Source organism: Talpa occidentalis, unplaced genomic scaffold (genome assembly GCF_014898055.3).
Source record: "Talpa occidentalis isolate TD23 unplaced genomic scaffold, MPIMG_talOcc4v2.1 talOcc4.10, whole genome shotgun sequence".
NCBI lineage: Eukaryota > Metazoa > Chordata > Mammalia > Eulipotyphla > Talpidae > Talpa > Talpa occidentalis.
The window spans coordinates 20,961,466-20,975,731 of NW_023600993.1; the positions used below are offsets into that span (position 1 = coordinate 20,961,466).

At 33.7% G+C, this 14,266-nt stretch overlaps 1 protein-coding gene across 1 annotated transcript in view; it reads left to right on the plus strand.

The window, feature by feature from the left end:
* The window catches only part of ZCWPW2 (zinc finger CW-type and PWWP domain containing 2), a 90,662-nt gene that overhangs the window by 46,073 nt on the left and 30,323 nt on the right, over positions 1-14,266 (plus strand). The window contains exons 5-6 of the mRNA XM_054699019.1: positions 981-1,098; positions 8,455-8,501. Coding sequence (XP_054554994.1) covers positions 981-1,098; positions 8,455-8,501 — 165 coding nt within the window. The remainder of the gene's footprint in view (positions 1-980; positions 1,099-8,454; positions 8,502-14,266) is intronic.

Here is a 14,266-nt window from a genome sequence, read left to right on the forward strand (position 1 = left end):
TCAGCTCCCTGCCCTGGGATCCAACTCATGCTGCAGTGGCTAGTGATAGCTTGATAGCGCTGAGACTTAACCCTGTCCCACCAGGGAGACCCATGCACATATTACTTTTTTAAAAAAAGTATAGTTAAAAAATATAATGTATAGACGAACCTAATTCTGTAAGTGCCAAAATTCCTTATAAAATAATCTTTATTTTTTGTTACTTAGAAGCTGTTTAATTACATTACCACTAGGTGGCACATACTTACTGATAAATTCTTAAGAACTAGAACCCAGATTTTAAAAAAAGTTTTCCAGTCCCTCAGACTCACCAAAGTTTACTTTAGCTCTATATTGCATTTATTTTTCTTAATAAATTCCCCGAACTTTAACTTTTAATGCTGTATTAGCTTTTGGACAATTTTTCAGTATCAATTTTATTAAATATTTGAGTTGCAGAAAATATCTTAAATCTGCAAATGCTAAATTTGCAAATATTCTTAAAATAGTTCAAATATACAATGTTTATAAAACTATATTTGTCTTCTTTTCAACTTTTTTTCTCATGAAATAACTTAATGAATGAGATATACAGATTTTGTGTACAAAAGTAGATTTTTATTTGATTATTGCATCATTGTTTTTATACCAAATAAATCATATACAATTCTTTCCACCTCTCCACCCTTAGGACTATATGTAATTTAACAGCCATTTCCTGAATGCTTATATAAAATGCATTGAGAATTGGTAAATAGGTACTGGGGATGCATTATTTGTCAGTGAATAAAGAATCTGATCATTTGTTGCTTAACTTTCAAAACCCCACAATTTTGCTATATTTTAGAATAATAAGAATGAAATAACAATCAGATAGCAGAGTCTAAAATATATTGTATACTGCTTCAATTAGATTTAGTTCCAGACAATGACTAAATCAAGTGGATATTAAAACAAAATTATATATTAAAAATAAACTTTTTATCTGTAATTCTATACAGCCAGGAAAATGCAAGAATAAAAAGAAAAAGTGGTATGAAAGTGCACTACAAGAAGCCTGCCTTCTCCATGGATATTCTCATGAGCAAAGATTGGAAATGTGCTGCCTATTAAAACATGGTATATTCACTTTTTATTCTTTACAACCCCAAATCAGGATTTATTCAGATGTATGCTTTCAAAAATGTGTTCACACATACATAAATTGCTCTCTTTCTCTTTATAGGAAGAGTAGGTCTTTGTCTGCTGAAAAATCATTTTTGATGGATTACTAGCATGCATTTTGCCCACTGAAACTATTTTCAATGACTAAACATACACTCCGCTTAAATGTAGGGATTTTAATTAGTGTTTCTGTCATCTGCTTTGCTGTTAGAATATCTACATAGGTCCTCTTTTGTATTTCCAAGCACATGTTTCAAAATCAGAAGACATGGCTTTAAAATACAATCCTGGGGTAAAAACTTCACTTGGATAGGCTATGCTATTTCAGAACCAAGTGTTTTTCAAAATGTTTTATTTTTAAATAAATTCAAATAAAGGATGAAAATAATCCAATTATTTTTAATTAGGTGAAAAATGTTAATGTTTGAAGACATTTTCAAAGTTCTTGAAACACAAATATTGTGCTTTATAGAGACCTTTTTATATGAGTTCATAAAGATGATAGTATTATTTTTATATCTAAGAAAAATGTCACAAAATTGATTTTCAGTAAACTTAAATGTTTTAAAATATTTCTGCTTAGAAATATCATAATGCTTTTTTACTTTCTGATGCCTCTTCTCACTTACCACTTTTAAGTTCTAAAACAGAGTGTTCTATGGGAGACCTGGCTGACTGAATTTTAAAATGACTGATTTTTTTTTCTTTTGGAAAAGTTTAATACATATATTTTAAAACTTATACATGAAAACATTTTCTTTGAGGTCAAGTTTAAATATTAACTCAGCCACCTAAGTTTAGATTTTAAAGTAAGCAGGTAGGTTTAAAAGGAGTATAAAATGAATGACAACTATACTACTATGGTTTACTCTGAGTCCAGGAAAAGAGACATTTATTAGTACAAATGTGATTTTATTCCTTGTGCTGAAAATATAATGTCTCTGTTTATTAGCAATAAAGGTTGAACTTACTCTATTGTCATAAATACAATTTTATGTCTTGCATGGACTTATAGTATATTTCTCATATTTAACCAAAATAAACTTTGAAATATTGTGTTTTTAAGACATTAATATTTGAAGTAATATAGTCATTTACTTTTTAAAGTTACATTACAGCCATTTTACATGAGCAGTAGAACTAAGTCTGCTCAATAAGGAACTAAGTCTTTGCCATTATTTGCACCAGTGTTTGTATCCTGGTCCTTTGGATCCTTGCTTTTCCAGAGATTGTGGAGAGGGTTTACTTCTGATAGGCCTTGTAGCAACAAATCATTTACTTGCTGAAAATCTGATGCTTTGTGCATGTAAAATTTGATGTAAGTCAGCCTGATTATAGAGAACCATACACCTGACAGACTTATTTTGTCCCTGAAGTAGCCAAAATTCAGGGGCATGAATAACTTCAAGGCGTTCCATCTCTGACATAACAGACTCTCACTATTCACTCTTCACTGTTTCCAGAATAGACAATTTAATCCTTGTATCTGCTTAGTTCCCAGGATGATTCTGGCATGTATGTATTCAGCCTCTCACTTAATCCAAAAGCAGTTTTGAGAAATAATTTGCCATTATTCAGATACTTTACAAGGTGAGTAATTTAGACCATTTAACCCCAGCAACTTTCAGGATTTCTTCATCCCCAAAATAATTTTGTTAACTTTTTGTAGCCTGACTTTTTATTTCTTCTCAATCTGTACCTTTCATTTTGTTTTTTATGTTACTGCATTAACTGGGAGTTCTAATATGATGTTGAAAAGAGTAGTGAAGAAGGATTATCTTTGACTTACTCCCCTCATCTTAATGAAAAGCTTCCAATTTCTTAACTATTTTGTTGCAGGTTTTTTTGTAGATTTCCCCATATCAAGTTGAAGAAGTTTCTTTCTATTCCTAGTTTGCTGAATGGGTGATGGATTTTGTCAAGCACTTTACCTATTGATATGATGGTGTGACTTCTCTTTCTTCTAATTGTTACTGAAGTACCATACTGTAGTGACAGCATAGGGTCCACCCTCACCCTTCACATTTAGTCTGTTGATTTTGAGTGTTGAAGTGGACAGGGCCAGTGTACCTGGGATACAACACTAAATATTTCATTTTACTCTTTTTTTTTTTTTTAAAGATTTATTTATTTAACAAGCACTGGGTACAGTCAGAAGCACAGGAGGGTGAGAGAATTCACCAGAGCCAGAGCTGGGAGCAGAACAGGCAGACTGACGAAATACACTGCTGAGGGGAGCAGCGGGCGCGGCAGGAGAGGTCTGCGCGCCATGTGGGACCCTCACCAGCGGCCGGGGATGGAACCGGCGCTGCAGAGGCTGAGGACAGCTTTGCAGCACAGTGCTCAACCGCTGCGCCACTGGGGAGACCCCATTTTACTCTATTTTAGCTTGCATAATTTCTGAGGGGAATTTGGATGAAATTTTAATTTTTGCTCCTTTATAAGGTAAAGTGTTTACCCCACCCCTCTGGGCTTCTTTTCAAGATTTATTTATCACTGATTTTCTACATCTTAAATATGAGATGTTTAGGTATAGTTTTTATTGGCATTTATCCTACTTGGTGTTTTCTGAGCCTCCTGAGTCAGTGATTTGGTGTTTGACATTAACTGATGGGAAATGCTCTGTTATTATTGCTTCAAATATTTCTTCTTTTCCATTTTCTCTTCCTTTTCATTTTAGAATTCTCTTTACACTTATGTTAGACCTTTGTAGTTGTCCCATAAATCTTGGATATTCTTTTCTTTTTTTTTTCAGCCTTTTATCTCTTTGCTTTTTTAATTTTAGAACTTTCTATTGTTATATCCTAAGTTCCAGAGATTCTTTACTCATCTGTGTATACTAATGAGTCCATGGAAGGCGTTCTTTATTTCTGTTACAATGTTTTTGATTTCTAACATTTCTTTTTTACTAATTCCTAGAATTTCCATCTCACTGTTTATGTTACTCATCTGTTCTTGCATAGTGTTTACTTTTAACTTTAGAGACTTCAGTATACTAATCATAGTTGTCTCAAGTTTACTATCTGGTAATTTCAACATCTCTGATATCTGGGTCTGCTTCTGATGCTTATTCTATCTTCTAATTGTATGTTTTTGTTGTTGTTGCTTGCCTTTTAGTAGGCCTTGTAATTTTTTGTGGAAAGATGAACAGGATGAACTAGGTAAAAGGAACATATGGCAAATTGGCCTTCAGTAGTGTAGTGAAAGGTCGTGGGTACCTAGGGCAGCACTCTATAATCCTACAATTAGACCTTAGCCCTGGACTTTGAAATTCACAATTGCTTTACCTCCCTACCCAGCCCCCTCATCTCTTAGGAGGAACATACAGCTAAATGAGGCTGGTGTTGGATATTTCCCCTCCCACACATGGAACACTAAGCCCGCCTGAATTTGGGTATTTCTCTTCCAGCAAGTTTGTTAGGCTCTGAAAACAAAACAAAATAAAAAAAACCAATTGACTAGGCTATGGTAAAATAGTTTCCCTTGAGGGCAGCTCTTATTAAGAAGAACTGAATGTTCTGATATGTTCTAATGTATTTCAAAATGGTGACATTTTTCCTCATAATATTAGAAGGGCAAGAGATTTTTCTCCGATCTTCACTGTGGCAGTCTTATTAGAGCTTCTAGAGGTAAACTCACAAAAGTGTGTCTCCCACTCCCATGACTGTGTCCCTCTAGAGTTTTTAACTCTCAGGCTTGCTCATACTGAAGCTCCAGAAGCGCATTAATTACAGTTCATTTTTCCTACCCTGGCACTGGTTGCAGGGAAGGTTTGTGCTCCAGTAAGTTGTGATTGTTTTTATTTGCCTGTCTGGCTCTCAAAATTTTGGGGCAGTGATTTGCTCTGTGACCTCAGTTCTCTGAGGGATCTAAGAAGAGTTATTGATTTTCTGTTTATTCAGCTTCTTACTTGTTAGGACAGAGTGGACAAAATTCTAAAATTTTCACGTAACAGGCCAGGAACAGTCTTCTGCCTTTTTAAGAAAATGCTCTCAGTTACATTTAAAGAAAAGCATGCAGTTTTTCTGAGGGCATGAAGGGACAAACTTTAAAAAAATTATTTGAAGAAGAGAAGTCATTGGTTTATGTTATTATTTGTACTCATCTCTAATATGGTTGTAAATAAAATACTTACATCTGTTATGGGTCATAAGGCATGACCTCCTTTATTCATTTAAAACTTATTCATTATCTGCCTGCAGCTCCTCCTTTACACTCTTAAGAATATGATATGGCTGAAGCGCTAAAGAGGAGTAAAGGCCCTTTTAATTATCCAAATCTACATTTCCTGTTAACTGCTTTTCACTCTGTATGTGAGGGTCCTACATGCAGAGATTTCTGAAGGGAGGAAATTAAACCTTTCTCACTAGGGGAAATTCAGCAGTTAGAAAGTGGTTAATGTTGCTGAAGTCAAGCGTAGACCTACTATTATTAATAGGGAAATTGCTAGTGATTTTAATTTTTTTTTAAGTATTATGTCAGAATTTCCCTTTGGAATTTGAAAATCAGAGTGATTGTTGCCACTCCCTAAACATTCATTGGGAGATAGTTCTGCAATTTTCGAACATGAAAACTTTCTTGAATAACAGTTTGAATGTTTTCGTTCCCAGTTCATTTCCCTACTGAAAAGTTGACATAAGAATGTTGGGATTTAATACTGAATAGTATCGGGTATTTTAAACTCTTTCAAAGTAAAAAGAATGAAGTGATTTTGAGGAAAAACATCAAATTTCTATTTACTGCTCAATGAATAGTCAGGATGTATTGTATCCAATTTGAGTTTTTGAGCTTCTTTTTGTACAGTTTTAACTATTAGTTAAAATTGATTGTTCATTACAAATGTTATTATTACAGGTCTTCAAAAGAACAAGGAGAATACAGCAAAGCTTATGCTATCGTGTAATTACTATTAGATTTCACTCGGTCCTTTTATAGGTGTAAAATGCATTATGGGGCTTCAATGATCTTTTTTATTTATCTTGAAATATTTTGCTGTTTTATCATTATTCATCACTTATTTACAACTATGTTAAAAAGACTAAAATAATAAATAGAAAAATTATGGGATCATTTAAAAAGATAATACAATGGTGAAATTTATCATCACTAAACTATTCTCCCATTGGCTAAGGTGTCTCTCTTTCTTTCTCTTTCATACACATACCCCTCTCCCCAAATATCCTTATTAGCTCAAATGGTAGAGAACATCATTATTATTTCCTAAACATTGTTCTAGGAGCTTCATTTATGTAGATTATATTATTTTAATCTCACAATATACTAATAAAATATTATTATTCCTTGTTCATAAATAAACTAAGGATGTGAGAACATATATTGTTTTATATCTTATGTTCCTAGTATATAACTATTGCCATATAAATGTAGTATGTGCTTTTATATAATGAATTACATTGATTTGTTTACATAAAAATATTTTTTTCTCCAGTCATAGTTTTGAATAAAACACATGTGCATTTATAAATTAAAAATAATATTGAACACCTAATGCATGTAAAACATGATCCCTGCTTTTGAGGCACATTCTAGTCTTTCAGAGTACTCAGACATATGTAGACTAACCATAATATAAGGAAGTTCTGTGACCCGAGAGGAAAATGGATTTGTAAAAGAAGTTGGTATTTTTCCTATTTGGAGCAGTCAGCTGAGATGACAGATGATCTTACCCATTCATAATGGAGAGAAAGTGTATGCCAGAAGAAAGGATTATTTCAAGAATACAACTGAAAATAGAAGACAGTTTATATGTGGCCAGATAATTATAAGTATAAATAAAATCTACTGTGGATTTCCAAGTTTTATGCTAATAACTTTTTTCTACTGAAAAATTTGCTATTAGATACTAGGCATTTATTTGCTAATATTCATGGATATTTGTTCTGTTTGTTTTATATGTTCATTGTGAATTATAGTCCTATATTTATAAATTGTACTTCTTTGTATTTTTCTTTCATTTTAAATATAACCCTAAAACTTTATTTTTAATGTCCATGCTTCATTGCCATATTAGTTTATAAAACATATTTATGAATAAATATATCCATATTATCCGGTTATCTAAATGAATAATTTTTAAAATGCCTTGCTTATCATGCAAAAATTTTTTCCTGATGCACATGCTTTTAAGCATACATACCAAAGAACACATACAAAACTAATTTTTTTTTAAGATTTTATTTTATTTATACAAGAACCGGGGTACAGGCCAGAGGTGCGGGAGGGTGAGAGGATTCACCAGAGACAGAGCGGGGAACAGAACAGGCAGACTGACCGAAATACACTGCTGAGGGGAGCAGCGGGTGAGACAGGAGAGGTCTGCTCGCCATGTGGGTTTCTCCGAAGTCGGCGGGGATCGAACATGCACTGCAGAGGCTGTGGACAGCTTCACAGCACTGTGCTCAACTGCCTGCGCCACCAGAGAGACCCAAAAAACTAATTTTCTACATTATATTTGATTGATAATTATTCTGGCTTTAGGAGGAGTACAATAAGAAAAATCCTCATTCTTACTGACTCTTTCTGTGAGGCACTGCTTGACAGCTCAGAGAAAGGGAAGTGGCAGACATCCTGGAAAGATTAGGGTCTTGCAGTCACGTGGGTCTGGCTCCACAGCATGATCTCAGGCAAGGTATTTAACTTGTCTTAGTCTAAACTTCCTCAGCTGTGAAGTGGGAATGGATTACATACATTGCAGGAATTTCATGAGGACTAAGTATCTGTTTATATAAAGTTTTTATCCCACATCTGGCACATAGTAGCTGTGCAAGTGGAGGTAACTGGGATTTAATTCTTGATTCTGTATAGTCCAAAGCATACAAGCTGACCAGACCCTGATATAGGTATGTGTTGCTTAACAACATAAATTAGTTGACAGAGAACATATATGCCAGTGGTAGGTGTGTGTTGAACTGTACCATCTAGCTTTGTGTAATCACTCTCCATGACTGCAAGTGACTAAAGGACAAAATAACCTAAAAATGCATCTTTCAGAATGTATCCATGTCATTAAGAGATGCATGACTGTAATCATATATACTAGATGCTAATTTTACATCCAGCCAGACAGTAAGATTTAAGGGAGGCAGGCTTGTCAGATTAGTATATGAATCCCTGGGTTGGATTGGATTACTCTCTAACCAACTCTGGAAAGTTCACTTTATTTGCATTTTGGTCAAAATAACCTCTGGAAACACATATCAGAGTATAAGAAAATAATAATTGTGTAATTTAGCACGTATTTGAACAGGAGTATAGGCATTTTTGAAGCAGCCATGCTTTATTATTTTGCAGATGAATCCAAAGCAGATGCTGAAGTTGGTGCAGTGGCCAAGAAAAGGGTAAGCTCATGCTTAATTATATAAAATATACAGACTTCAAATTCCACTTGATTAATACTATTTTAAAAGAAAATGAAATTAATATTTAAAACATAAATGACAATTTTTGTCTCTGTGTTACTGAGTATATATGTTTCCATTTTAGGTTGATACTAGAAATTTCATATTTGTGATTATATATATCAGTGTGTTATAGAATTACCAATAGAAATTAAAACAATAGAAAATCTCAAGTTAAAAAAAGATGGTTTTATATAATTATAATATATATTATGTATCTTCTACATGCTCTTATATGTTAATTTAATTTTTTATAAATTATGTTATTGTAGTGGAAAATTTTAATAATTAAAACTCAAGTCTAATGTGTACTTTACCTTAAAGTTAAGAACAATGTCAGCACTTGAATGCATTTGCTAAACCTAGGATCCTTTTAATGAAATTTTGTAAAGGTGACAGCATTTTGAAAGAATTTTAAAATTTTAACACATTTTTCTATAGACTGCATGCAGGGAGATATTGAACTCCACTTGCAGAAAAAATTATGATAATATTATAGCATGAACCTTCAGATTTTCCTCAAATGGCAATATTATTAACAGGATACTACTGACAAAAAGTCCATGCTTAGAACAAATTCTTCTGAACAAATAATATGTTGTTGTCTTAAGAAAAAAAATTGTGATCGAAAGGAAAACCTACTCTGTGATATTTCATGTGTGGAGTGGCGGGGTTGGTGCACTAGGGACCCGGGGAGGTTGAGTAGTTACCTGGGGGAACATAAAAGAGATTTGGGCACAAGCTTATGGATGAACAAGCAATGAAGTGGCAACATTTTGGTATTCTGAATATGTACATTGTGTGAGTCCTTTTAAAATCAGACTTTGTTGTATTCTTTTGCTTTTTGACTTACTAAAGGGATCTGGACTTTTCACTGGCTAAGTAATATTGATATGCCTTTGCAGAAAGGAATTCAATATCACAGAGGACAAGGTTGCCCTTTGAAAAAGAAAGTAAATAGGACTGTGTGTATGTCAAAAGTTTTGGACAGGAGGAAGATATGAGGTAGCACAGTGTTGGTAATGTGGATGGAATTGTTTATTTCAGGCTCTGCTGAAGGAAATATAGAATAAAAGTTTTAAGTGTAATAACTAACATTTCTATATATTGCTTTATTTTTACCAGCAATTCAGAGTGAAGGCAGTATTGTCCCTCAGATAGTGCTATTCACAGTGTTCATGGACCAGAGTTGGTCTGTGAATTATTTGTTGTTTATATGCCATGGAGAAATACAAAAAATGAGAGTAACCATTTACAATCTTTTATAGTAATTTGACAGGGTAATTTTTAATCTGTTGAATATAATAATAAAATGGTCCTTGTATTTTGTATGTCTTTTTCTTTTATTTCATTTTTTTCTTAGTGACTATATTTTGTAAAAGTATTGATTTTGGACAGATGTAATAGGGGAAAGCTGGTACTATATCACAAATAGTTTGAAAGACACTGTCATTTGACATAGTTCAGGAATTTGTGGGAGTGTTTGGGTTGTAGTAATTCTGAAGGCATTTTTATTCAACAAAGAACTAAGAACATGAGATGTTCTGCATTGCACGGAAGAAAACTGTATAACAAGAGCTGTCTAATATTTGGCATGAATTTTGAATGCCCTGCTGGACTCAACAAACTACAAATATAATTGTATAGTGATTTAATACACAATAATACTGAAACATAACATGTTAGGCAGAAGGCCAAGGAATTTAGAAGGCTTATTATGGAGAGGGAAGCTGAAATGGAATAAATACACTGTTCTTGATATCACTGAATAATTTACTTATTCTCTACTCAATATATTACAACATTTTCAGCTATATATTTAACTGTAAAGATAGAATTACAATTACTAAGAAACAACAGCAAACATTTACAAATATGTAACAAAAGATGTCATATGCCTTTTAAGTCTTAAATGAAATATTACTAAATGAACAAATACATGAAATGTATTTACCTCACTGAATTAAAAAATAAACATTAAATATATTGGCACCCTTTATATTTTTAAATAGTTTATAATGAGAAGAAATTATAAACATTACATATTGAAGTTATTTTTGAATAGTGTTTTGTTCAGTAGGTTGTATTTGAATATTCTCACTCTAATACTGTACCCCATAGTCTATCTGAAAATTCTTTATTACATCTTATATTACTGTTTCTTTTTTTCATTTTCTTATCAAGATACTATTCTCTGATTTTTGTTCTTCAATCATCCCGTATCTTAGCACTGAGAATTTATTTCCTCAGAGGGAATTATTTGCCAAGTCCATTTGAGAGAATATAATAATTCAGCAATCTATAATTTATTTTGGAATATTATCTCCATTTTAATGAATTTATTTTTACTCATCATACATAAATAACTGATTTGTTACTACTTAACCTAGAAGTAGTTTCTATTCTTTTGTCTACCCCTGCTTCTGTTGGTACACTTTCCTACAGCTCCTATACACAATGACTGTGACCACCTTAGTTTAAGCTTATATAAATTTCATCTTATATCCAAACTTTTTTTTAATGTTAGATAACTAAAATTTTTTTATTATGTCTCGACTCCAAATACTATTTTGTCAGTCCCTTGATAACTCTTGATGTGTTATGACAACCCTTAGGGTGTGGTCATCATTATAAGGTCAAAAGTTTATTTTTTTTAAAGAAAATTTTATTTATGCCTACAAGAACTGGGGTCTAAGACAGAGAATGGGGGCGGGGAGGGCGTTATTAAGAGGATTCACTGGAGACAGAGTGGGATGCAGAACGGGGGGATTTACTGAAATACACTGCTGAGGGGAGCGGCAGATGAAACAGGAATGGTCTGTGCTATGTGGGTCAGCTCCCTGGCCAGGGATTGAACTGGTCCTCTAGTAGTGGCTGCAGATAGCTTCATAGTGCTGAGACTTAACCCCTTGGCCACCAGGGGGCCCCCAGTATCAAAAGTTCTACTATCACATCCACAGAGGTAAAAGAGGGAAAGAAGTACAAATACTTTGGAAAAGAAATTTACTGTAAAAGAAAATGCGAATTTTAAACTGCACATGTCACTTTATTCACATTCCACTAGCCAAAATTTAATAACCTGCTCATACCCAGTAGCAAGTTGGGTACTGAGACAAGATCCACTTCTAACTGAGCCAATGAGGCGGGAGAATTCTAAAAGGGATTGCTACAATAGGGTTTAAGCTTGTTAAAAGGCAGAAAAGGAGCCTAGATTCTGGGTTAAAGTTAGTGATTTAAGAGTTTTATTTCGGGCCTCCCCGGTGGCGCAGCGGTTGAGCGCTGGGTTGCGAAGCTGCCCGCAGTCTACGCGGTGCCAGTTCCATCCCCGGTTGCTCCCCGGCCACCAGAGGAGGGTCCCACATGGCGCGCAGACCTCTCCTGCCGCCCGCTGCTCCCCTCAGCAGTGTACTTCGGTCCTTCTGCCTGCTCTGCTCCCCGCTCTGGCTCTGGTGAATTCTCTCACCCTCCCGTGCTTCTGACTGTACCCAGTGCTTGTATGTATAAACAAACAAACAAATAAATAAATAAATCTTTAAAAAAAAAAAGCGTTTTATTTCAAGATAGAGAATGGCATGCTTCAAAAATGTGTTATATATACCATGGAATATTACTCAGCATTCGAAAAAGATAAACACATGCAATTTGCAGCAACATGGATGGAGCTGGAAGGGATCATGCTCAGCGAAATAAGCCAGAAAGAAAAAGAAAAATACCGGATGGTCTCACTCATAGCAGGAATCTAGAAAACTTAAATAAGGGACCAGGAAAATGAATAACTATAAGAAAGTGAAAATCAAAATCAACAAAAACTATGAACCAGAGACACTTTTTGGGGGGTGGGGGGCAGGAGGGGAGGGATTGGTGTCAGAATGGGGGGGTTGCAATTGTATGGGGAATATAAAAATAAAATTTATTATTAAAAAAAATGTGTTATAAAAAGGGGTCACTAGATCTGAAAAACATTAACACAGACTCTTTCATTTGACCCTCACAATTTCCAGTTGGAAATAGGTCTTACCATTGTCGTTATTACAGAGACTGACCCAGAGTTGTCAAGTGACTGACAAAATAATATTAGAGCCAGGGTATGGATCCATTTCTGGTGGTCCACAGTACCACAACTTCCATTTCCAGTTCTTTGACTTTCTAAATCAGATACTGAATTACTTACTAGTATATAAATCATGTATTATGTTTGATTCTTCAATAATTTTGAACTTAATGCTTATGAATGGATACATTTTAAAACAATTCTTCATCTGTATATTGCTTTCATTACAAAGCATTTTCACAAACATTGTTTTTCACTTCAGACCCTTGGGCAAAAGGCAGAACATGATAACACAGTGCATGCTCTGAAAGGGATTTGGCCATTGCTGTGCATCGAGTGTGCAAAAGAAGCACACTCTTCTTCTCTAATAAAATTTTAGGAAAAGAGAGTCTTACTGGATTTATGCAAATAAAAACACTGACATGGGAAATATGAATACTTACTAAAAGTAAACATTTTTGGTGTGTCAGAGAAAGAGAAAGCAAATGTTTAGTTATGTTCATAAAATCTTGTAATTTACAACTGCTATAGATCATAGCTCAAAAATAGAGATGTTTTCTAATAAAAGTAAAACAAAATATTTCAAACAGACAGTTAAAATGATATTCGTCCACCATAGTTCCTTAGTCTGAGTTTTCCTTAGGTCCTATTAAGGATTGGCAAGCTAGGCCCATAATACAGTTTAAGTGTTAATTTCATTTAATAAGATAGATTTTATTCTTCTGTGCAGTTTGGATCTGTGGATACTAAACAGAATATTTTTAAATACTGTTTTATAAAAAAATATAGATCAACAAAGGAAAGCTATTGATGTGAAAGCAAAAGATAATAATAGTGTGATGTATTAGTGCCTATAAAGTGCCAAGAACTACATATGTTATTTCATGTAATTCCAGCAACAATTGGGTGATACATTCATTATTGTCTCTGGTTTATGAATAAAGATTATAGTCATCGGAATGGTCACCACTGCCTTAAACACAGTGTAAACGTGGATGATAAAAGGGAATAATTATTTCTCCAGCCCTTTATCCAGGCTAATCTAAGTAGTCTAAATTGTATTTATTTATATAAACAAATGTGCATATGTACATGCATAAATACTTTGTGGTTATTTTGTTTTTACAACAATAAGATAAGTTATTCCATGGATTTAACTACCTAGATTACTATATGCTGATCTGTTTTTAACATCTTCATAGCATACTATATCAGCTATATCAGTTTTAGTTAACTAGCTTTATGTTGATGAATCTGTGGGTGTTTTTATGTTGTTTGTGTTTTGCTGATGCCTTAATATATATCCTTGTGTGTGTGTGTATGTGTGTGTGTGTGTGTATATATATATATATATATATATATATATATATATATATCTCCTCACATTTTTGCTGTTCTACAGGATTGAATCCCAAAGTAGGATTGCTAGATCAAAGCTGGTAACAGTGTCACCAATGTCCCTTGAATCATGAAAACACCTTGAGGAATGAGTTGTTAAAGTTGTGTGGAAAGATGTAGATTGTCTCTACGACCCTTCCTGCTTTAATATTCCAGGAACTATAAAATATTTTTAGTAGCTGAATAAATACTTTCAGAATGTCAAAGGACTTGTGCAGGTCAGAGTAAATATCTGAGTCAATTAGCTCTAGAAATA